Genomic DNA, 21,812 nt, shown 5'->3' with positions numbered 1-21,812 from the left:
AGCAGTGGGCAGGTGACACGCTTCTAGTGGATGGGACAAGAGGAAAGCCTGCTGGGGCATCCTTTGCTCCTAAGGGGGAGCCCCAGGGAGAGACGGCCTTTGTTTTTCTTCTAGATGTGACACCTGGAAGTGCATCAGCCGTCCCAGGACCATCCCCAGCACAGAACCAGCACCGAGACGTCAGAGCAGAGACGTGGAAGGGACCTGGGTCTGTGGTGGCCGGGTGGCACCGCGGAATCAGCCCGTCCAGAAACCCTCCCCCACCACTGGGCTTTCTGTTGAAGAAGATATTACGTCTCCAGCTTCCTTTTTTAAAAAATATTTTATTTATTTATTTGAGTGGAGAGGGACAGAAAAAATCCGAGGCAGACTCCGCACTGAGCATGGAGCCTGACCCTGGGCTCGATCCCACGACTGCGAGTTCACGACTGTGAGTTCACGACCTGAGCTGAAACCAAGAGTCAGACGCTTAACTGACTGCACCACCCAGGGGCCCTTCCATCTCCAGCTTCTTTAAGCCACTTCTGCTTGGACCAAAGTATCTTCCACGATGCCCCGGGACCTCTTTTGGTCTCTGTGAACAACCTCTGACGAAAAGGTTTGGGGGCTCCAGGCTTTCTTCTCTGCAGTGACGCTCGAGGGTCTTGGGTGCAGCCCCCAAGCTTCTGCCTTCTGTGTTGTGCTGAGACCGCCCCCTGCCCACAGCACCCAAGACTCAGCCCCAGTGGTCGAACCAGCGGGCATCAGTCTGGGTCCTGAAGCCCTGGGTTCTGGTGAGTTGTATGCAGCCCTTTCTCACTGTGCAGTACCAGGCGAGTCTCCTAACCTCTCTGAGCCTCAGGTTCCGCAAAATGAAGAAATGAAACCTACTTCCTGCGTGGTTAATGCTTAATAAGAGCAAGTTGAAAATATTTGAAAAGCTCTGTCAAGCAATGAAAATTTGCATCCCTATAGTTTTTAATAGTTTCCAATTTGCTTCCTAGTTCCAAAACAATAATAATAATGGTCATAGTAAAAGCCAGCAGTTACGGAGCCCCTATGATGTGCCAGACACACTACTGAGCACTTTATATGCACCTCATGTGTTTCTCCCAGCAGCTCCTCTGCTCAGAACCCTCCAATGCTCCCATCCCACTCTGAGTAAAGGCCAAACTCCTTCCACAAGTCCCGATGTGATCTAATACTACCCCCCACCTCTCTGGCCTCATCTCCTCTTCACCCCCTTACTCACACTGTACCAGATACACTTGCCTCTCCTTGAACATGCTGCCTCAGGGCCTTTGCACCTGTTCTGGAATGCTCTTACCATATCCAAAGAGATAGCCCACTTCTCTCTTTTAGCTCTCTACTTCTCAGCAAGGCTTCCCCTGACCATCCAAATAATATAGCAACCCACACCTGGCACTTCCTGGTGCCCCTGCCAGCGTTGTGTTACTCCATAGCACTCAGCCACATTTGACATCCTCCTTAGCATGGCTCCTAATTATGGCCAGCATCTCCCCCTTCTAGATGGTGAGATCCTTAAGGGGAGGAGACACTTGGTCTGTTTTTGTCACTAAGAGCTCAGAGCCAGGAAGAATGGCTGGCACATAGTAGGTGCTCAATAAATGTTTGTTGAGAGAATGAACGCACACATGCCCCAGCATTACTCCCATTTCTGGGCTGAGACCTACAAGCTCAGGGAAAGAAACACCAGGAGCCGCGATGGGACTCTAACTCGAAGCTGGCAGATTCCAGGCCTTGAACTTCAGGACCAGGACTCACATCTTAGCCCTGGCCTCAGCCTGTCCCTGTCCTCTGGCACGTCTCTGCTTCTGCATCTGCCAGATGGGGCCTGACCCCAGGCCAGACTCAGGGTGCACTACTTCCTGGCACCTCCGCTGAGTCTCGTGTGTCCTCTGCTGGCGGCGCGTGACAGGGAGAGCCGCAGAGACTTGGAGCAGAGCCATGAGGCACCAGGGGTCACCCAAGTGGACAAAGGCCTTTCTGAGCAGTGAGAAGATGGCAGCAGGGAGCCCCAGGGATGTGGGACCAGCTCAGAGAGGATGGCATTCCTCACAACTCAGGGGTCAGACCCTTCCACATGGATTCGGGCTCCAGACCCTCCCTGAGCCTCTGCTCCGGGCCCCTCTTGCTTGAGCCTAAGATCCCGAGGCTGCTCCAGACGCGGCTATCAGGGTGGGAGCCGGGGGCCAAATCAGAGTCCTCAGACCCTTCAAGGCTGTTGTTTGTATCCCTCTCAGGCTGATTCTGATCTTGCTGGTGGAAGGTGTCTCCCTATCTCTGCTCCCAAGCTCATTCTGGATTTTGGCAAAATTCAGTCCCTGTGGTTGTAGGACTAAGGTCCCATTTCCTTGCGGAATATCAGCCGGGGGCTGTTCTCGGCTCTAGAGGTGACCCACGCTCCCTCCACATGTGGTCCCTCCCCGCCCTCTCCACTCCTAGCAACAGTGCCTCAAATCTTCCTCGTGCTTCAAACTTCTGACCTCCTCTCCTCTGGCACCAGATTAAGTCAGGCCCACTGGATGATCCCCCTTCGGGAGAGTCAGCCGAGCCCTGTAGCGTAACCTGATCACAGGAGTGAAATCTGTCCCATGCACATCCTGGGGTCCTGGGGACAGGGCAGGGTGGTGGGAAATGACAGCACTGTCTTGGGATTCTTCCTGCCTTCGTGCTAAGAGTTGGGATGATTCGTTCTGCAGAAGTAAATACAAATGTCCTGATCGATGAGCTGTTGTGACATGGAAGCTCATGTCCTTCTGTCTTGGGAACTTTCTTCCCTCCATTTTCTCTGTCCCCACTCTGAGGAATCGGATGTGACAGTTTGTGACATAATCTTCTCATTTTCTTGTGTCGTCTCTTATATTTTCAGTCTCTGTGCCTTTCTGGGAGACTTCCAGAAACTTTTGCTCCAGCGCCCATAGCCGAATGTTCCTTCATAAAGCCTGATCTTTTCTTAGACACATGCAACATCTTTTATTTCTCGGAGGGTTTTTTGCTGTCTTGATTGTCCCAACCCCTAGCATTGTGTGTTATCTAGGGAATTCTTTTCCTCTGCTGAGTTGGGTCTCTTTCATTTTACAAGCCTGCCTTGAGTGTCCAGTGATCCTTGGCTATGAGTTCATGTTAAAACACAGGAAGCTGAGAACAAGTTATGGAAGCCCGTGCCTGTGGGCAGGGCATGTGGACAGGTGAGTCTCATCCAGGAGACGGGGTAGGAACCGGCTGGCGTTGTGGGATCCCAGAGTCAGCATGCAAAGTGTCGTCTTCGGGGCAGGTCGGTTTCTCTGAAAGAGGACCGCGGCCTCCTGCAGGGGTGGGGTGGGGTGGGGAGCAGGGCTGCCGGCTTCCAAGGACCAAGCAGGGGCATGGGGAAGGGGGTGCCTTGCTGACAGGCATGTGGCCTTTCCCCTCACCCGCTGTGTCAGGCCTGACCCTGTCCTCAATTCAGTCTGTCATCTCAAGTTCAAGTCCTCCTGCACAGTTTTTATTTAGATGGGATGTTTATTAAGGGTGTGGGATGAGAGGCTGCTGGAGATTGGAGGGCTAAGGGCTGCTCAGATTATCCCCAGCATCCCCATGATGCCAAGGGGTCGGGTATAAAAATCAACCAGACATGCCCTGCTGCCAAGATTGAAGACCTACGAATGTCTCAGGACCGTCTACATGCTGGGCAGTGAATTTAAATCAGGGTTCTGTCCCTCAGGGGACATTTGGCCACGTCTGGAGACTTTCTTTGGTGTCACAACGGGGGGGGGGGTCATTGTGAGTACTTTGGGTGTCTAGTGGGTAGAGGCCAGGTCTGCTACAATACACAGGAAAGCCCCCACAGCAAAGGAGGACCCAGCCCCGAAAGTCAACAGGGCTGAGGTGGAGATCCCTGCTCTGGAATGAAGAAAGACACCTTCTAGCCTTCATGGGCAAGGAGCAGAGAATTTCTAGACTCCTCTGCGGCACCTGCTGTGTGCTCTCACGGCGACCCTACGGCCTAGGGACCCTCAGCCCATTTGCTGGATGGAGAATCAAAGGCTGAAGCAGCCACAGGAGGGGGGAGGGGAGGGGACAAGCCAGGGGTCGGGGGACTGGGGACAGAACACCTGCTTTCGGCCTGGCCCAGGTGTGCTGTGGGGGGCCGTAGATGCCTGCCTTCCTGCCCAACCCCCGTCCTGCTCCCTCAGCCTCCAGGGAGAGCAGAGGGTGGCAGCAGCTGCCAGGGCGCGAGCTAGCCCAGACCTGCGGCCCTGCCTGACGTTGGTCCCCACCAAGCCATGTGACGCGACCAGGCCACAAGAAAGAGGTTTCAACAAGCGTTATCGGTTCCTGGAACTCCGACTCGGCGGCTTCCCCGAAGAAGACCGGCTGTGTGCGACGGTCCCGGCTGCCCCTTTCCTCCTCCGCTGTCCCCACAGCCGCCCCCCCTCCCTGTCTCAGTCTGACTACCTGGAAACACCCCCCTGCCCCCCCTCCCCGCTCGGGCCCCGTGCCCCTCTGGCTGGGCCTTCAGCTCAGCGACATCCCTGGGAGCCCCAGGCACAGCCCATCCAGAGCATCCCCCCGACGGCCCCTGAGATGCTCGGGCTGGGCTGGACAAGCCTGGGACCCCCGGGGGTCCAGAAACCCACCCCTCCTCCCTGCCCCTGCCCCCCTGACTCCAGCTCCTGGCAGTCAGGCTGGGCACAGATTCGCCTCGGTGTTACTGGCAGTAAATGGACACAAACCTCCCCCTCCCATTTCATCTGCCCCCCAGACAGGGGCCACTCGGCAGGCAGGCACCCCATTTCGGTTTATTGTCTGGCTGGTCTGGGCCTTGGAGATCCAGAAGAGGGGGGAATAATCCCATTTTGGCAGGGGCGAGGGGGCCGATCAGAAACTCAAGGGTCATGGATGCGGTTATCTCTGGGAGGCGGTGATGACTCTGGAGTAAGTCACTTCCTCAGTTCACAGAAACCCCCTGCTGTAAATATAGACCCTGCCGCAAAGGGGCGGGGTGGCGGGTGCCCGGGTAGCCAGAATGACAAGGTGAGTGAGGAGGAGCCCAGGACAGAATCTGAATCCTCTGAACAGGCCCCGCGGGTAGGGGCTGACTTGACTTGAAGATGCTATTGGGTTGTACCAGATGAAATGGCCAGGACTCTAGTCTCTTGACCTGCAAAAACGGCGATTTCATGTGATTCAGCCTAACGGGTTCTGCCTGGGAGAGTGTTTTAAAAATTGGACAAGATACTGTGAAATGCTTAGCACCCTGCCTGCATTTAATAAATGCTAAATAGGGGCGCCGGGGTGGCTCCGTCGGTTAGGCATCTGACTCTTGAGTTAGGCTCAGGTCATGATCTGAGGGTCGTGAGATCAAGCCCCACATCGGGCTCTGCACTCAGCATGGAGTCTGCTTGGGATTCTCTCTCTTTCTCTGCCTCTCCCCCTTCCTTCTCTCTAATAGATAGATAGATAGGGGGAAAAAAAGAAATGCTAAGAAGAGCCCTTAGGTTGTATTACAGTACCTACTTGATATCTCCCAGCACACAGGTCCCCAATGCTTTCACCCATTCTCCTCTTTCAAATCCGGTAGCAACTTCCATGTCTTGAGCACGTGGCGTGCACCCAGGATGGTGTGAGCATTCTTCATGGTCGCCTGCACTCAGGGCCACCCATGATTCCTGAGCATGAGCCATGTGCGGGCACGGGGGAGAGCACACCGTTCGTGCTCACTTGTGCCAGGCCGGACTGAGCTGGCCATTCATCTCAAGCTTGGACTCATCGCTAGTGTTAAGGCTGGAAGTCGGCCTGTACTGGGGCAACTGGTTCTTTTTACCCCATTGTAGGACGTCGCATTAAAGTCTTCAGTGTCCCCTCGGCACCTGCTTAACGTCTTAATCCAGGACTTGTTTGGGATTCCAGCGGTTGCCCGATGGGCTCACCGTCCTTGCAATAAGCCGGTTGTCTGGATCCTTAGGAAGGAATCCAGGAAGATGGAAAGAAGCACATAGCTGGGGCCGGAGCTCCGTGGCACACCACTCAAGATCAGTCAGCCATTGGCGTGTGTGTGCATATGTATGTGTGTGTGTGTGTAGGTAACAGCTTACAAAGTCAAGGACCCAGCCTGCATGTGGATGCTTCGGTCTGGACTCAGAACTCACTGATGTCTAATTTTGGTTTTGCTGCATGTTAGCTGTGTGACCCTGGACAAGTCATTTCACTTTCCTGGAGCTTCAGCTTCCTCATCTGAGAAATGGGGATAACAACAGCCCTGCCCCTCTAGGGTGGTAAGAAGGACGAACTAAGGCCATGTGTGTGTGCAGCTCCCAGCAGTGCCCGCACGCAGCAGCTACTTAGCACACACCCAGGTGTGAGAATGAGCCAGTAGTACAGAGCATTTCACACCAGACGGATCCTGGGAGGTTCGGCAGCAGGGTGTCCCCAGGAGCAGCAATTTGACTGAGGCAGGGGTGAGACAAGCCTGTCCCTCGGGGACTGGAGCACTTGGGTCAACTCCGAGGACTCCTTGGAGGAAGGCCAGCCTCCCCGCCTGTCACGACAAAGCTCCCAGAGTCTCTGTGGTGCCTCCTTTCACGGCTGCCGATCTGCAGTGGCTCCTCCCCACCCTGCCCAGGGACTCCCCTCTCCCCACCTGAGTAATGTCCCCTCTCTGAGCAGCAGCTTGCCCATCAATGAAGATGGAACAAAACCTCAGTGGACAGCAGAGAGCATCCGATGAAATGTGCCTCATGAGGTCAATATCAGGCCCCTTCCCGCTCCCTGCTGCCTCACTGTTCAGGTGGGTACAATCATCCCTACCTTGTCAACCCGTGACCTGGAAGGCTGCTCATGAAATGCGAAGTGGAAAAAGTGGTTTACAATATGGGTCATAAAGAATGCTGTCCTTTTTTTTTTAAAAGAAAAAAATATAAGTAATCTGTAGAAATCAGGAAAAAATATATATATAATGTACTTAATACCAATATATTATTGGCAGATTCTTTTACAAATGTAGAAACAGATGTGGAAGTTAAGAAAGAATGTGGGCTGGTGTGGGATGTTGCAGTGGGGGAGGCTGTGCGTGGGGGGCAGTGGGTATATGGAAACTCTGTGCTTTCCACTCAATTTCAGTGTGAACCTCAACCTGCCCTAAAAATAGTCTGTGCAAAAAAAATGGGAAGGAAATATTTTTTTAATGTGGAATTTTTTTCTCCCGAGTTAAAAAAGTCAGTTATTCACAACAACCGTGGACCAGGAGGTGTGAACGTGTCTGCCTCCCACCTTCCCTGGAGATCAGACTGCAGTGAGAGTGGGGATCACTGCGGGCCCCAGATCCTGGTGAAACTAGTCTTTGCTCTTCCAGAATAGAGGGCTGTTTTGTCTCTTCTTAGGATTCCTGGCTCCATTTCACCTGCTTACCTTTTACGCCAGCCCGACGTGACCCCGGGCCCTGGGTGCTCTTCAAAATCTGGTCACCCAGGACTCTTTGGGCGGCAAGTGCCAGGAACACAAGTCAGACAAGGATAAACCCAAACGGAAACCTGTGGTTTGTGTAATAGGTCAGTCCAGAGGTGGAGCTCAGGTACGGCTGGATGCAGGGCTCACACAGTGCATCAGGGCTCTGTCTCCAGCTCCTTCTCTTCATCTCTGTTGACTTAACGGGCACCGTGGCTGCCGGGGGGCCAGGCGGAGGGGGCAGGTTAGAGGAAAGAGTTCCTGTTTGTTTTGGCAGAAAAGTCCCAGAGTGCTCTCTGATTGGTCCAGCTTGGGTCATGTGCTTACCGCTCGAGGCATGGGGAACTCTGACGGGCCAGGTCAGGTTCACATCCACCTGCGGCCAGTGCTGTGACTGACGGCTGCTTCAGGACCACAGAGAACCAGGAGGGCAGTTCTCTGAGCAAAACCCTGGCTCGCAGTACAGCGCATGTGGACCCTACTTCCAGCTGCCAAGACCGTTACTTGCTGTCCCCTCCACCTCCTTAGACTGTGGGGACAGAGACTATCAGCTCAGGTGTGTGTCCTGTAAGGACCCTGATGCCTCACAGAGAAGGAGGAGGGGGCACTTTGAGGCCCCGCAAACCTGGGCCCGAATCCTAACTCTGACCCAGCAGTAGGCTGTGTGACCTAGGCAGGCCACTTCCCCTCCGTGGGCCTCAGTTTCCCTCCCATGGAGTGGTGTCGAGGATTTCAGTGAAGTGTGTGTGTGGGGGGTGCTGGGGCAGAGGGAGTGCTCCGGGAGAGACAGGCAGGGCGAGGACCTGGGTACCCAGGGAGTCCCGCTCAGGAGAGACGAGGCTCACGGGCTGCATCTGGACCTCCACTCCAGCTGGGCGTCTTGGGCAGATAAATCACTACACTTCTTTGAATCTTAGTTCCTTCACCTGCAAAACATGGAGACACATGCGTACTTTGGGGGCAGTTACATGGATCACGGGGAATCACATAGGTCAGTTTGTGTGTTCTGTTCCCTCTGACTCAGATGCCCTTCCCCACAGAGGCCACCCAGGTGAACCCCTTCCCACTCAGGCTTGAAGACTCTGACAGCACCACCTCCAGGGAGCCTCCCCTGGTGTCTCCCACCCTCATCCCTGTGATCCCTGGGTTCCACGCATGATTGTTCTCTGGGTGTCATCCGCCAACGCTGCAGCCACCTTCCTGTTGGGCCTGAATCGGGAGACACTGAAACCCTCCCTAAGTCCTTCTCCTAACTCCGGACCACTCAGATTCACCTGCTTGCCCCACACCTAGCACTCAGGAGGCGTGAATAAGCATTTGTGGGATGAACGCCTGCCCCCCATGCTTCCTGGGGGTCCCCGGCTCCGGCACAGGCCTCTGGCCCCGTCTCTGAGGTAGCGTGGCGCCCACCGGGGTGAAGGGGCCCTTCGGGGAGGGATGAAGTCCTGGCGGCAGCTGGACACCCAGGCAGCTGATTTCTAAGAAACCAGCAGGGGAACAGGAAGGCTGGGGCAATGCTCAGGATGGCTTTTACTTTCAGTTTTCAGGGCTGGAGTGCAGCGGGTGCCTGGGGTTCTTGGTTGGGAGGGGAGGGTGTGGCAGGCTGGGCTTCCCAGGGTCGAGGGTCAAAGGCACAGCCACTGCTTCGGGGCCTGGACCAGGCCTGCGGCCCCAGAGAGGTCCTGGGCGGCCCCAGCCATGCAGCCATGAGGGCGGGAGCAGGGGCTGCGGGGCTAAGGGTCTGCCACCCTGCTGGGCCACCAATGCCTTCCCTTCTTCGTTTGTTCGCCCTCTGTTTTATACATGCCGTGGATTATTGACCTCTTCACCCACTCTTCCACTCATTCACCCATCCTTCCAAGGCTCCTTTCTTTGATTCTTAGGCCCTTTCTGTTCTCTTTCCTTCTTCCTTTTTTTTTCTTCTCATCTTTCCTCTCTCCTCCCCCGTCCCTCCTCTCCCCTTCTCTTTGTGGCTCCATGTCTGTCTCCCTCCTTCTCTCGGCTTCAGTCTCCATCCCTTTCCTCCTCTCTCTAGCCCCTCCCCCAGCTCTCTAGCCCCTCCCCCATCTCTCTGGCCTCTCCCCCCAGCTCTGGCCCCTCCCCAGTCTCTCTAGCCCCTCCCCATCTCTCCAGCCCCTTCCCGTCTCTGTCTCTCTCATTTTCTTTTCTTTTCTTCGCCCTGCATTCCCCAAACTCCACCATTCACCTAAGAAAATGCTTACCACATTTTCTAAACAAATGCCCCTCACCCGACTTTTTAAAAATCTAAATACCTACTTTAGGGTTGTCTCAGGTGATACCAGTCATCACATCTCATGTTTGATGTGATATATTTTTTCTCCTAATGCACACTGAAATAAACACGTAAGAGAATTTCTGCCAGTCTCGTACCCAACATATAGCGTGGGAGTGTTACTCCCATGGGAGTGTTATTACATTTCTAGAGAACTTTGTTTCTGCTAGGCATGCTTGTAAACACTTTACAGATACTAAAGCATTTCTCCCCTAACAGTCCTGAGAGATAGCCATGATAATAATGGGGAAACTGAGGCACAGAGAGACTAAGTAACTTGCTTGTATCACACAGCTAACAAGTACCCTGCCTTTCTGGCACTCGTGGTCTAGAAGACAGAGCAAAACTCTCCGCACTCTGACGTGGGCTTTAACGGAGGCAGGAACAAAGGCAGTGGTGGCCCCGCAGAATCAAGGAGGAATTCCTGGGGGAGGTGAGGACCAAGTCGGGCTTTGAAGGTCGAGTAGGAGTTTGCCAAGTGAAAAGGGAGCAAGAGAAACATCAGAGGCTTCTCAGGTTGCTCAAAAGGCCTAAGAAACGATGAGAAATTGGGGATGACAAAAGCAGATGGGGAATGTGAAGGGCACGATGTGGGACTAGGAATGTACCTTGGGGCCAGGTGGTGAGGGACCTGAAATCCCATGGGGCAGGGGTCATATCTTAGGATCTAGCAGTTGGGAGCCACTGGGGTGCTGTGGAATCATCTTACTTGGTTCAAATACTGCCTTTACGTCTTTTGCCACCTGTGAGGTCCTAGACAGGGAGCTTAACCTCTCCTGGCCTCAGTTGCCTTGTCTGTAAAATGAGACTATACTGGTACCTTCCTAGAAAGTGCTAGATACGGGGCAGCTAAGACGAATACTCACTGGCACTGGGAGCTCAGGGTGCGTGTGACCAGGACTGGGAGCTGATTGAATCTGCACTGTGGGCAATCATGCCTGACTCCCTCCTCGTGCCTGTAGACGGGCCTGGCGCCCACATCTCCAGCCTCAGCTTCCCCATCTCGAATCCCGCTTGGAGGCTCAAGCGTGCCTCCCCCCACCCCACCCCGCCCCCGTTCCCATACCCCTGCCCACCTGGCTGGACCTGAGGTAGTTTCGCTTTGACTCACCTTCCAGGAACTGCGGCCCTTCCTGTCACCAGCCTAGCCCAGAGGACAGAGATGAGACAGATGGCACCGAGGTGCCCAGGCTGGGCATGCCGGGGTTTCACTTTCAGAGTCCTCTGACACGGGGCCAGCCTGCCTGCTGGCTCCCGCCTCTTACTACCTTCCGCTCTGTGCTGGATCCTTTACAGCCTGGCCTTTCCTGCCTCTGGACCCTTTGAGATGCAGACATTTACCCCATTTCACTAAGACTCAGAGTCAGTGAAAGCACTGCTTCCCTGGGCCGCACATCAGGCATCCACGCGGGGCGTGTGTCCCTGGTGGGGGATGGGGGTCCCCAAGGCTCTCTGGACGATGATCTCCAGTGGGACACAGGAACATTTTTATAAAACATAGAACCTTCTCCCCCACGCCCCTGCCGTGAAACAGCGAGTTCTTCTCTGCATCCTCTCGGAATCTTTCCGCTGCAGTCCAGAAGGTCTGAGATGGGTGCTGTTGTGCCCTGTGCACCTCTCTGAACCTCTCTGACGCTTGACTCTCCCCCTCCTCCCTCCCTCTCTCCCTCCCTCCCAACCAAACACAGAGCGGACCTCTCAGAGCAGAGCGAGGCACCAAGATGCAGCTGGAACATAAACGCGTTGGGATTGCACTACATTTTTTCAGGGCTCACTCTTGCTGGCTTTCCCTGTGTAGCAATGATACACTTCCCTTTAAATAGAGCTCACTTAAGGAAACGGAGTGACTCGATTTGAAGGAGATAATAATCGAATAACAGAACAGCTGGAAGCTGGATAGGTCTGGCAAAGACCATACAAGAGGATCTCCAGTGCCTGACAGCTTGGCTACTCCGGCCTGGAGCTTCAAATGAGGAAATGGTTGTAAACTTGGTTGCCCGCGTTCGAATGCCCTGGCCTCCGCTGCTGCCTGCTGTGTGACCCTGGGCACTCTGTTTAACCTCTCTGTGCTCAATTGCCTCATCTGCAAAATGAGGATGATAATAATTATCCCTGTTTCCTAGGGTTCTTGCAAGGATTAAATGAGATACTGTGCATGGATTACATACAACGATGTCTAGCATGCAGTGAACATTTGACGTGGGTGAGCTGGGAGCCACCGCTGTTCTTCATGCATGGCTAGCTGAGAATACAACCAGGTCTGCCTGACGTCATGCCTATGCTGATTCACATACGCCTGGGCAGTCTCTCGGATGCAAAATAATAAGGAATTGTTGTAATTTCTATAACTGGGTGGCGATCCATTTTGTTTCCATTTGTATTGAATCATTGATCCTCATGGCCCTGTGAAACAGGGCAGAGGGGGTCTGAGTTTAATTTTCATTGTCTGGATGAGGCCACAGACAGAGGCAGGACTCGAACCCAGGTCCTGGGGCCTGGCTCTCTCTGCTCCTCCAAGCCGCCTCCCAGAGCAAAACATGGGTGGGGAGGGGCCCTCCAAGGCTGACTTATACGGGCCATGTGCCCTCCTCTGCTTCATCATACTTCTGGCTGTGCTTCTCGGATGCACCCAGGTGTGGTAGGGAGTACATGTCTCACGACGCAGGTCCCAGCAGGCCCCCAGGTGGGGCCAGCCCTGAATGTCACCCTCCCAGCCCTGCTCTTGCACGGGATCCAGCTATTTGGCTCATAGCATCCCTGTCCTCACTCATCCTCATTTGCATCCATGGCCCCCTACCAGCTGCCAGGGCTGCCCCAGAGCTGCTCACCAGGGTCCCTTCTGACCAGGTGGTCCTGGCCATTCTCCTAGGCTGGATCCTGATGTGGCTTTGCACAGACGTTACCAACCCACCGCCTCTCTTGCTTCCGCAGCCTGTGCTGTGGGGAAAGGACAGACAAGTGAGATGCTCTGAGCCCTGGCTGTTCTGTGGCTCTGAGTGTCCCCCAGGCTGGTTCTAAGTGGCAGAAACGAGGCATAGACATACGAACTGTTGAGCATTGCTGTGGATAAGATCATAGGCTTGGGCGTCGAGCACCTGCAGTCAGAGTGCCTTGGCTATTTAAACACCCACGGGGGGCAATCCCTTCGCCTTTCTGAGCATGTCTCTTTGCAAGGCAGCCTGGGTGAATGAAGTATTAGCACCCAGGAGGTGCTTAGTAAATGGCATTATTTTTAAATAGTAGAAATGCAAGAATCAAGAAGCAGAGAGGGCAGGTCCCAATTATTGGATACTATCGTGTGTTAAGTCCTTTATAGCACCCCTTTACTGAATTTCACCCACGGGGTGGGTACAGCTATTCGTGAGGAAGAGAGTGTTCAGCACCTAAGGGCTGGGTGAGTTGGGGCGGGCAAGGCTCGGTGTGGACTGGGATCGGGTGGAAGGGCTTTCTGGGCCCCGAGATCCTTAGGACACGAACCCTCTGGGCCTCAGGGGTATGGCTAGGGCCCTGGAAGCCCCAACACGGCCAGCGTGCGGCACACACAGGGCGGCGTTAGGACCAAGCGGAGGCGAAGAGCTCCGCGCACAGAACCTGCTTGGAGTCCATTGCCTGCAGGTGAGGGCGGGGCGGTGACGTCATGGGTGCGCAGCACGTGGCGGCCATGGGCATGCGCCGCCCGTGGCACACGTGGCGCTGCCCTGAGCTTGGAGTCCTTCGGAGCCCTTGGACCTTGGGCGCCTGAGACCTTTCCCAGGCTGGGAAACACCACCCACGACGTGCCAGGAGTGGCCTGGCCTGTGCAAAGGCCCGGTGGCAGGAGGGAGCGGTGAGTGCTGAGGCCGGACACGCGGGCGGTGGGGTAGGGGGGGGCGGCACCCGCGGGCCTCACGAGTCCTTGCGGGAGGGGGGCTTCCTCCCGAGCACAGCGGGAGCGTTGGAGGACTGTGGCTGCCGACCCCACAAGGGGTATGTGTGGGGGGTGGGGCGGAGGTTAGTACCAGGGAGATGCCGTCATTGGCGAGCGTGGAACCCACATTTCCCATGAAGGTTGTCTGCCAGCAGGTCGGGGGGTGGGGGGCAAGAGCACGATTGGGAGGGGCAGTTTGAGCGCCCACTGCTAGCACCATTGTCCATGTGTGAATTGGCGTCCTTGGAAACTGCGCTCTCTGCAGGACCTTGAGGCCCTCCAGAATCAGGCCGCGTCCGTGTTGAGACCTCAGGAGTGTCCGGGTGATGGTGGTAGAGGCCCAAGCCACCTCCTTCCGGGTGCTGAACGTCGTTCCCCAAAGTTGAGGCCGGCTCTGCCCCGCACAGGTGGCCGGCTCTCCAAGAAGCCCCTCACGGGGCCTGGCGGGCCATGCCCTGGGGCTCTGTTAGATCCAGGCTTAGGGTTTCTGACTTAGGCCTGCCCAGGGCTGGCCACTCCAGACCTGGTCCAGACTCCGTCCCAGCGCTGGGCCAGGCAGGTCCTGTGGCTGTCCCTGCCTCGTCTGACTGGCCAGAGCTGAGGGGTGTGGTTAAGAATAAGCCCCCATCCCATCCCATTCCCCAGTCGGCACAGAAGGCAAGAATCCTAAGGCCATCTCCCTGGGCCTCCCTGCCTTAGCCAGAGGGTCTGGTCACAACACAGAATGGATCAGGTCACCCCATACTCCCCAATACACTTCCAATGCCCTGTCATTACCACAGCCTACAGGGCTCCTGCCTCTGCCCACCCATCCCTCCTCCCCTCCCACATTTGCCTCCACTGCGTCCCTTCCAGCTCCACCAGCCTTTGCTCTGCAGCGGGCCCAACTGGTTCCCAACCCAAGATGGCCTTTGCACTTGCGGCTCCCTGGGCCTGGAACATGGTGTCTGGGTCCGGCTCCTCCGGTCATTCCAGGCATGATTTCAGTGTCACCTCGGAGGAGGCTTCCTGACCTTTCTTTCTTTCTTTTTTTTTCTTTAAGATTTTATTTATTTATTGGACAGAGATAGAGACAGCCAGCGAGAGAGGGAACACAAGCAGGGGGAGTGGGAGAGGAAGAAACAGGCTCATAGTGGAGGAGCCTGATGTGGGGCTCGATCCCATAACGCTGGGATCACGCCCTGAGTGGAAGGCAGACGCTTAACCGCTGTGCCACCCAGGCGCCCCCTGACCTTTCTTTCTAACCGAGTCCCACCCCACTGTCCAGCCACCTTGTTGAGCTCTAATCCAAGCGCTGTCCCTACTGGGAACGTTCTGGGTCCTTTAGTTTCCTACAATGTTATTTACTGTCCGAGGCCCTGGATGTCCGGATGTGAATGCCACGAGAGCAGGGACCGTTCATTCCTGGATCCTTTGCGCTCAGAGCAATGCCTGGAACATAGATGCTCGGGAAATGTGTGTTGTATGGAGCTCAGCTATCACGGAGCCCTGATGTCTCGCCAGCTTCTGTGCACCACCCCAGCAAAAGGCTCAGCTCTCCTCGTGCCTGGGGTTGGGGGGGGGCTGCGTAAGGGTTCTGCCCATAAGCTTGGGACCGTCAAGCAGGTGGAGGTGAGACCTATGAATATGTGTTTTCACGGGATTCCTCCTCCACTGTGTAAGAAAGCAGTTCCCTTTAGAGTGGGACGGACCTGGGGTGAGTCTTGGCTGTCGCTTTTGAGCTGTGTGACCCTGAGTGACTGGCTCTACTTCTCTGAGCCTCCACTTCCTCATCTCTAAAATGGGGATCCGAGTGCCCAGCCCAGGGGCGGCTTGGGTGCAGGTCCAAGGCCGTTCCCGCACCTGTTCCCCCTTCAGGCCCCAGAGCTGCTGCTTTCCCACTTTCTGCCTGCCCCACGATGCCTAGCTCCCCCGCTCTCCGCGGGGAGGATACCTCAGCCACACCTGGGCCCCCGACCCTGCCCCCGCCGCGCACCAACCCTCCTCTCACTTTTCATTCTTGTAAATTGACGTCAGTGCTGCTGAATCATGAAGCTGAGGTTTGAGACAGCATCTGCACCACCAGGGAAGCCGCATGGCACACACGGTTTCTCTGCTGCCCCTCCCCCCTCCCCCCCAGTGCTTTTCCTCTGCGGCCGGGTGTGTGCACAAGAACTCAGTCTCACGGGGCGGAGCGCGGCTCCGGGGGCTTTTAGGTCACTTTAGGTCACTGTACATATGTGAGTATAGATTTAGAAAAAAAAAAAAGGCGCCCAAAGAGAAGGGGCCAGCTCTGGGGGATGTGATCCAGGGAGCCTTTATTCTTAGCCGTCCCGCTCCAGGTTTTAGAAGGGGAATGGGTTTCTGCAGTGAGGATGTAATTTTTGAAAATTTTTTGGAAGGATGAAACAGCCCTGAAAATATTGTAAACACATTTGTTTCTCTTTAGATGAGGACCTGTTTCCTCATCTGTGAAATGGGGATGTTAACAGTACCCAAATCACAGGGCTGGGGGGAAAGGTTGAGTGTTTCCATATAGGTAGGAGGGGCTGGAACGGCTCCTGCACGGTAATGCTCTTTATAAATGCCGGCTGTGGCTACTCCTTAGGCCCTCGCTAGGAGGCCGTGTGGCCTAGTGGTACCCAGTCTCCGAAACAGTACTAAGTTTGAAAATCTGGTTGCGCCGCTTATTGTGTGCCCTACTTTGCCTCTCGTGAGCCTCAGTTTTCCTCTCTGTAGAATGGGAGAGAGAGGTTTCTCACTCACAGGCCGGCTGGGAGGATTAAACAGGACCCTGTATACAGTAAGCACTCCCTAAGTGTCTGCGGTATGCCCAAGCAGTGCCTTCTTGGATTTTTCCGTTTCTCCAGGCAGTACCCAAGCTGGTGGGGGGAGGGGGGGAGACAGGGAAGGTCAGGAGAAGGACAGGACTTGATCCACACAGCAGTGAACAAGGGGCAGGGAGGTGGTGAAGAGAAAAGCAGTCGCTCCTTAGAGGCACAGAGAGAAGACGTCACCTCCCTCACTCCCACCCCACCTTATTAAAGGATGCAATTGCCAAAGCTCTCTGAGATCCTAAATCTCTCCCGGCCATCCTTAACCTTGAGGCCTGGAACCTATTTAATCCCCAAGACAGGCCTGGGCTGTTCCAGTTCTCTATCAAGTTAATTTTATGTTGCACTTTCAAGCCTGAAAGGTATTATTAAATATTAGGACACTCCATCAGCAGCATGTCCAAGGCTGCTGAGGGCCAGTCCAACTTCTAAAAATGAAGTGCAACATGTCCATGAGGCTGTTTCCCCCTACACCCGAAAGTGACTCGATTCACCGGGTGTGGCCGCCCAGCCCTGGGTTGCCAGCATGGCTTGTCTGTCAGGCCACGGACACAGGGGTAGCCATAGAGGCCGTGTCATGGGCACTTTCTGGCGATGTGGGCCAGCCCCAAAGTGGCCTGAAGACACCTTCCCCTCCCCCGCCTGCTAAGAGCTTCTCCTCACCCGCCATGCACAGCAACCACCTCCTCCAGCAAACCCATTTTAGAGGTAGACACTGAGGCCCTGAGAGGCAAAGGGAATTGCCCAAGGCCGCTAGCGGGGCCCTCCTGCCACCACAGACCGCAGAGCGTTTTTCTGGCTCCAAGTGGTGTGTTCACCAAAAAGTACACGAGAGAGAACGGGACAGGAAGGATGAAGTCAGGCCCAGCCCTGGATCCCCATCCCGTCTGAAATCTGTCTCTCTCAGGCCGAGTTTCAGAATGTGCCACTCCTTCCAAAAACTCATCAAGCCCCCACCCCACCCCCACCTTCTTCCTGGAAGGTGCTGTGGTCACAGAATGAAAGAAGTTTCCTCTCTGTCATCCATTTCAAACAGATTCTGGCTGGACAGCCAAAAAAGGCCCCAGTGTGTTCTCTGACACAGGAATGGCCACAGGCAAATGTACCCCTGCCTTGGTTCTCTCTTCTGTAAAAAAAATGAGGATAGAAGCCTTGCTTTGGAGGGTTGTCTAATTTAAGCCCGCAGAACACAGAAGAGGTTCAGCACACATTAAGTGCTCCAACACCAGCTGCCATTTTACCCGACACAAAATACCAAGGCTGGACTGGCTGTTCCTCTCCCCGTCCCTCCCCACTGGGAACTGCCAGGTTTCCCAGCCCCAGAACATGGGTCCCACTCCACCTCCAGCCACACAAGTCGGTCATAGGACCCTTCAGCCCTGGACCCGTTCACAACCAAGGGAATCCCCTGAGCAAAAGCACACGCTCTAGAAACCTGTTTTTTTTTTTTTCTTAAAAAAAACTTTCATAACAAAGTTTATTACCTAAACTGGTTGTAAAAAATATAAAATAGGATTCTGCACAGCAGAAAAATAAAGCCAGAGACCCTCCCCCAACCCCTGGTTTGTGCAAATATACTGGGTATATGTAAACATGAAGAGGTAGGAGGTACAAATTCAGGTCCTGGCCCCAGATACAGTTAAGTTAAGCTGCTACAACGACCAGGGGGACCCAGAGGGAGCACCAGGAGGGGGGGGCACCCCCCCAAGAGATGAGGAGGGGGTCTGCGGCCTCGTCTCCAGGGGAGAGGGGGAGGCGCCTCGCCCCCACGCCCCGCTCCCTCCAACCCAGGTGGGGAGGGCACCCACGTGGTTCCAGGGAAATAATAATTAATAATACGAAATAAAAACGAGCCCGAGTTAATGCTGCGTGCGCGGCCGGTCAGATTTGGAAGGGAAAGGAGCTTAAGTAGTCGCGGAGGACGGGGTTGAGGGGGATGCGCGCCAGGTTCTCGCGGCCCACGGTGGCCACGATGCGCTGGCGACACAGCTCCTGCAGCGGCCGCACGCGGCGCTGGCGCAGCGGGGCCCCGAGCATGCGGCGCGGCGCCGCCACGTAGTGCTCCAGCAGCTCGAAGAGGCAGTCGAAGCTCTCGCGGCTGCCGTCCAGGTGGAAGCGGCCGGCCTGGAAGTGCACGCGGATGCTCGTGGGGCCCGAGGCCATCTTCACGCTGAGGGCGAAGAAGCAGTTCCGCTGGCGGCTGTCGCGCACCAGGAAGGTGCCCACGGGCTCGGCGCGCAGCCGCTCGTGCGCCCCGTGCACGCTCAGGGGCCCCCAGTAGAAGCCGCAGGCGTCGAGGAGCGCGCTGGCCCGGGTGATGCGCCGGTACTCGGCGTGCGAGCGGAACGTGCGGAAGTGCGTGTCGCCGGGGGCCGGGGCCGGGACCGCCGGGCAGGGCCGCGGGCGCGCGGGGGCCGCGGGCGCCGCCGGGGACGAGGACGAAGACGAAGAAGGCTCTGGCCGCCGTCGGGACTCTGCTGCCGTGGAGATTGCATTGTCGGCTGCCACCTGGTTGTGTGCTACCATCCTACACGCGGGGCCAGCCGGAGGGGTGGGCCATAGCGTCCGGGGGTGCGCTGGGGGAGACACGGGCGGTGAGCCGAGAGTCGGGCCGGCCCCGGGCAGGTGGGGGAGCCGACCTGAAAGGGCCGAGGGCGCACGACCGAATCGGCGCGGCCTCCGCGAGCCTCAGCGGGCTCACCTAGAAAATGAGCCTCCCCGTCCGTGAAGCCCCTCCAGGAGGGTGGGGGCCCGGCCGGGGCGGAGTCCGGCCTCCGGCTCGCTCGGAGTTAGGGTAAGAGGGGGGCGTGGAGAGAGGTGCGGGGAGAAACCGGCCCCGACTCCGGCCACCCGGCCCTCGGCTCGCCGCCCCGTGGCCGCCGCCTGCTGGCCAGGCCGGGTACTGGCGCCTCGTCCGGGCGATTTGGGCAAAGACAGAAAAGCTGCGCTGCGGGCAGCCCGCGCACGGGGGGCTGCCAGGGTGGGGCCGCCGGGGGCCAGGGGCGTGGCGGCCGCGACCCCATCAGGCAGCCCCCCAGGCCGGCCCGACACCCGGCCGTCCTTTCCTATGTCCTGTCCTCCCCTCTCCCTCCCGCTTCTTTGCCCAGTGCCCGGCTCACCTGGCGGCGGGGCGCGGGGCGCCGCGGGCGGGGCGGCGGGGGGCTCCGGGGCGGCTCTCGCGCATGCTCCGGGGCCGGGAGCCGTGCAGCTGCCACGGCCGCAGCTCGCTCTGCTCCGCGCCCGCCCCTGCACCAGTCTTTTAAACTGGCCCGGAGGTGTGGCCCGCCGGCTGTGGCGGTCCCGCCCCCCCGCAGGCTCCACCCCCCGCAGGCCCCGCCCTTCCGCGCCACTTTCGGTTTCTTTTTCCGCGGTGGCGCGCGTCGCGAGCTCGACCTTTTCCACACACTTGGGGACCCTTCCCGGGGGGGGTCCCCCCGATCCAGCCTCACACTCGTCCTAGGACCCCTGCATCAAGGGCTCTGGTCCCGGCCCTGGACCCGCTGTCACTCGGATGCCCCCTCCGTACCTGGAGTCCCCACCTGTGCCCCCACTACTACCCTAGGTCTCGGATTTCTGCAGTCAAGCCCTTTAGGATATTCTGGACTGGCCCTGACACACCCCTCTCCCCCGCCCGCCAGGTGCTTCAGTGCCCGTCTCTGGTAGATCTGTCCTCTGCCCTCCACGAGTCAGACCCCTCCCCACCCGACTTTGGGGTCCTGCTTGCAGATCCGGCGTCCGACCGGACCCCTCGGGGCTGCTCCCTCAGTCGCCTGCACCCCCCCCCCACTCCCCGCAGCCCCGAACCCTCAGGCGGCTGCCCCCACACCCCTTCTAGCCTGTCGCTGTCCCTGGTCTTGGCTTGGGCTTCCCAGGAAGCGGTGGCCTGACCACAGGCTTCGGAGGAACCCTTCGGATGCACGAGAAGGGCGCCTCGACTGCGGATCCGAGTTCCTCGGAAACCGGGCGGGGCCATCAAGGTCCCCGGCAGTCTTGGCTTGCCCTCCCTGCGGGGGAGCATCTGGAGAAACTGAGGCCCTGGAGAAGGGCTGTAATCTGCAGCGACTGGCAGCTGGAGAGCTCTGGACGAGCGTGCCCTCCTCTATTATTTTGGGGAGAGGAATGGCTGGGCACCTCCAAAGCACTTTGGAGCCCAGTGAAAAGACGGTTCATTGATGTGGTGATTCCAAAAAGCTACTTTAACTTTTCCTGGCCTGCCCTCCTCTCCTCCAAGGGGACCTTATAGAGTCCCCTGCAGCTGCTGGGTCAAGTATCTGCCCCCACCTGGCACTCCTACCTCGTGCTTGGGACCATGGGGTCTTGATGGTGCCGGCTTTAATTTGTAGGTTCCCACGTGTGATACAGTGATCCTGTCTGCTGTGGCAAGGCACGCCTTAGGTGCCTGGCGGGTACTTGTATTTTTGAAGGAAAAAAAGAACAAATGAGGGTTGGGACTAGAGAGTGGGTAGTCTCAGAGTCATCTGGGGTTACACAGAAGACCAGCCAGGCTGGGGGCTTGGCCAGCTGCCTCACACTGGCACACACTGCCCTCTACGGGCTGCTCTCAGGCTGCATCCCAGGCCTCTCTCTCTGAAGTCCTGATGGGTGCCCGGTCCTCCTGCCCGACAGCTTGGCGCTTTCCTTCCCTGGCCCTAGGCTGCCTGTGTCTCCTCTTGAACATAGGGGGGTGGCCCAGAGCCAGCCTTGCTTAGGACCCCATCAGCTCCCTGGATTCGTGCTGGCAGAAGCTGGTGTTGGCCATTGGTGTCGTCCTGGGTTGAGTGTGTGAATGCGTGTGTGTACGTGCGTGCGTGCAGGGAGGTGGGAGAGGGGATGGAGAGGCATGCATGTGTCAGAGGTCAGGTGCTGTGGGCACTCCAGAGCACTTGCTGGTTCTGTGCCCTATGGTGGGTAATGAATAAAATAAAATATAGTGGTTAAAAGCCAGACCTTGGACCCCGATTACCTGGATTCCAGTTCAGCCATACATCTCTCTAGCCCTGTGACTCTGAGCATGTAATTAACCCCTCTGCCTTGGTTTCTTCGTCTGTGATACAGAAAAAACCATCGCACCTCCTTCCTGGCGACAGGGATTAAAATGAGTGATTATGGGTCAAGTGCTTAGACCAGTCCCTGGTCTGAGCAAACATTCAGCAGGTGTCTGATTTTGCTGTTGTTCCTCTAAGGGTGCCTGTGAGTGTGGCAGCATGCTGGAGCCCGTGACCATGTGGCTTCATCCCTCAGGCCCATCCTAGAAGCCCTAACACAGGCCAGAGAAGGCATGGGCAGAGTTTCGTGGGGGTAGACCAGGCCCCTGGATGCTAGCAGTGGGGAAGGGTAGCACCTCCCCCTCACTGGAGCTGGGGGCGGTGGT

General features: G+C 56.7%; 1 protein-coding gene across 1 annotated transcript; it reads right to left on the bottom strand.

The window, feature by feature from the left end:
• Positions 1-17,902: 17,902 nt before the first annotated feature.
• Positions 17,903-19,666, bottom strand: SOCS1 (suppressor of cytokine signaling 1). Its single transcript, XM_040634543.1, has 2 exons — positions 19,561-19,666; positions 17,903-19,017 (listed from the first exon to the last, which is right to left on the bottom strand). Exon 2 carries the CDS (start codon positions 18,965-18,967, stop codon positions 18,323-18,325), a length of 645 nt encoding a protein of 214 aa, XP_040490477.1. The 5' UTR covers positions 18,968-19,017; positions 19,561-19,666; the 3' UTR covers positions 17,903-18,322.
• Between the last annotated feature and the right edge of the window lie 2,146 nt (positions 19,667-21,812).

This window comes from Ursus maritimus, unplaced genomic scaffold, assembly GCF_017311325.1.
Source record: "Ursus maritimus isolate PB19 unplaced genomic scaffold, ASM1731132v1 scaffold_2, whole genome shotgun sequence".
Lineage (NCBI taxonomy): Eukaryota > Metazoa > Chordata > Mammalia > Carnivora > Ursidae > Ursus > Ursus maritimus.
The sequence above is the reverse complement of the archived record's forward strand: the minus strand, read 5'-3'. Positions and strand labels throughout refer to the sequence as shown.

Excerpts from the sequence above, each read along its gene's own strand:
- SOCS1 (XM_040634543.1), bottom strand. The coding sequence starts at position 18,967 with ATGGTAGCACACAACCAGGTGGCAGCCGACAATGCAATCTCCACGGCA.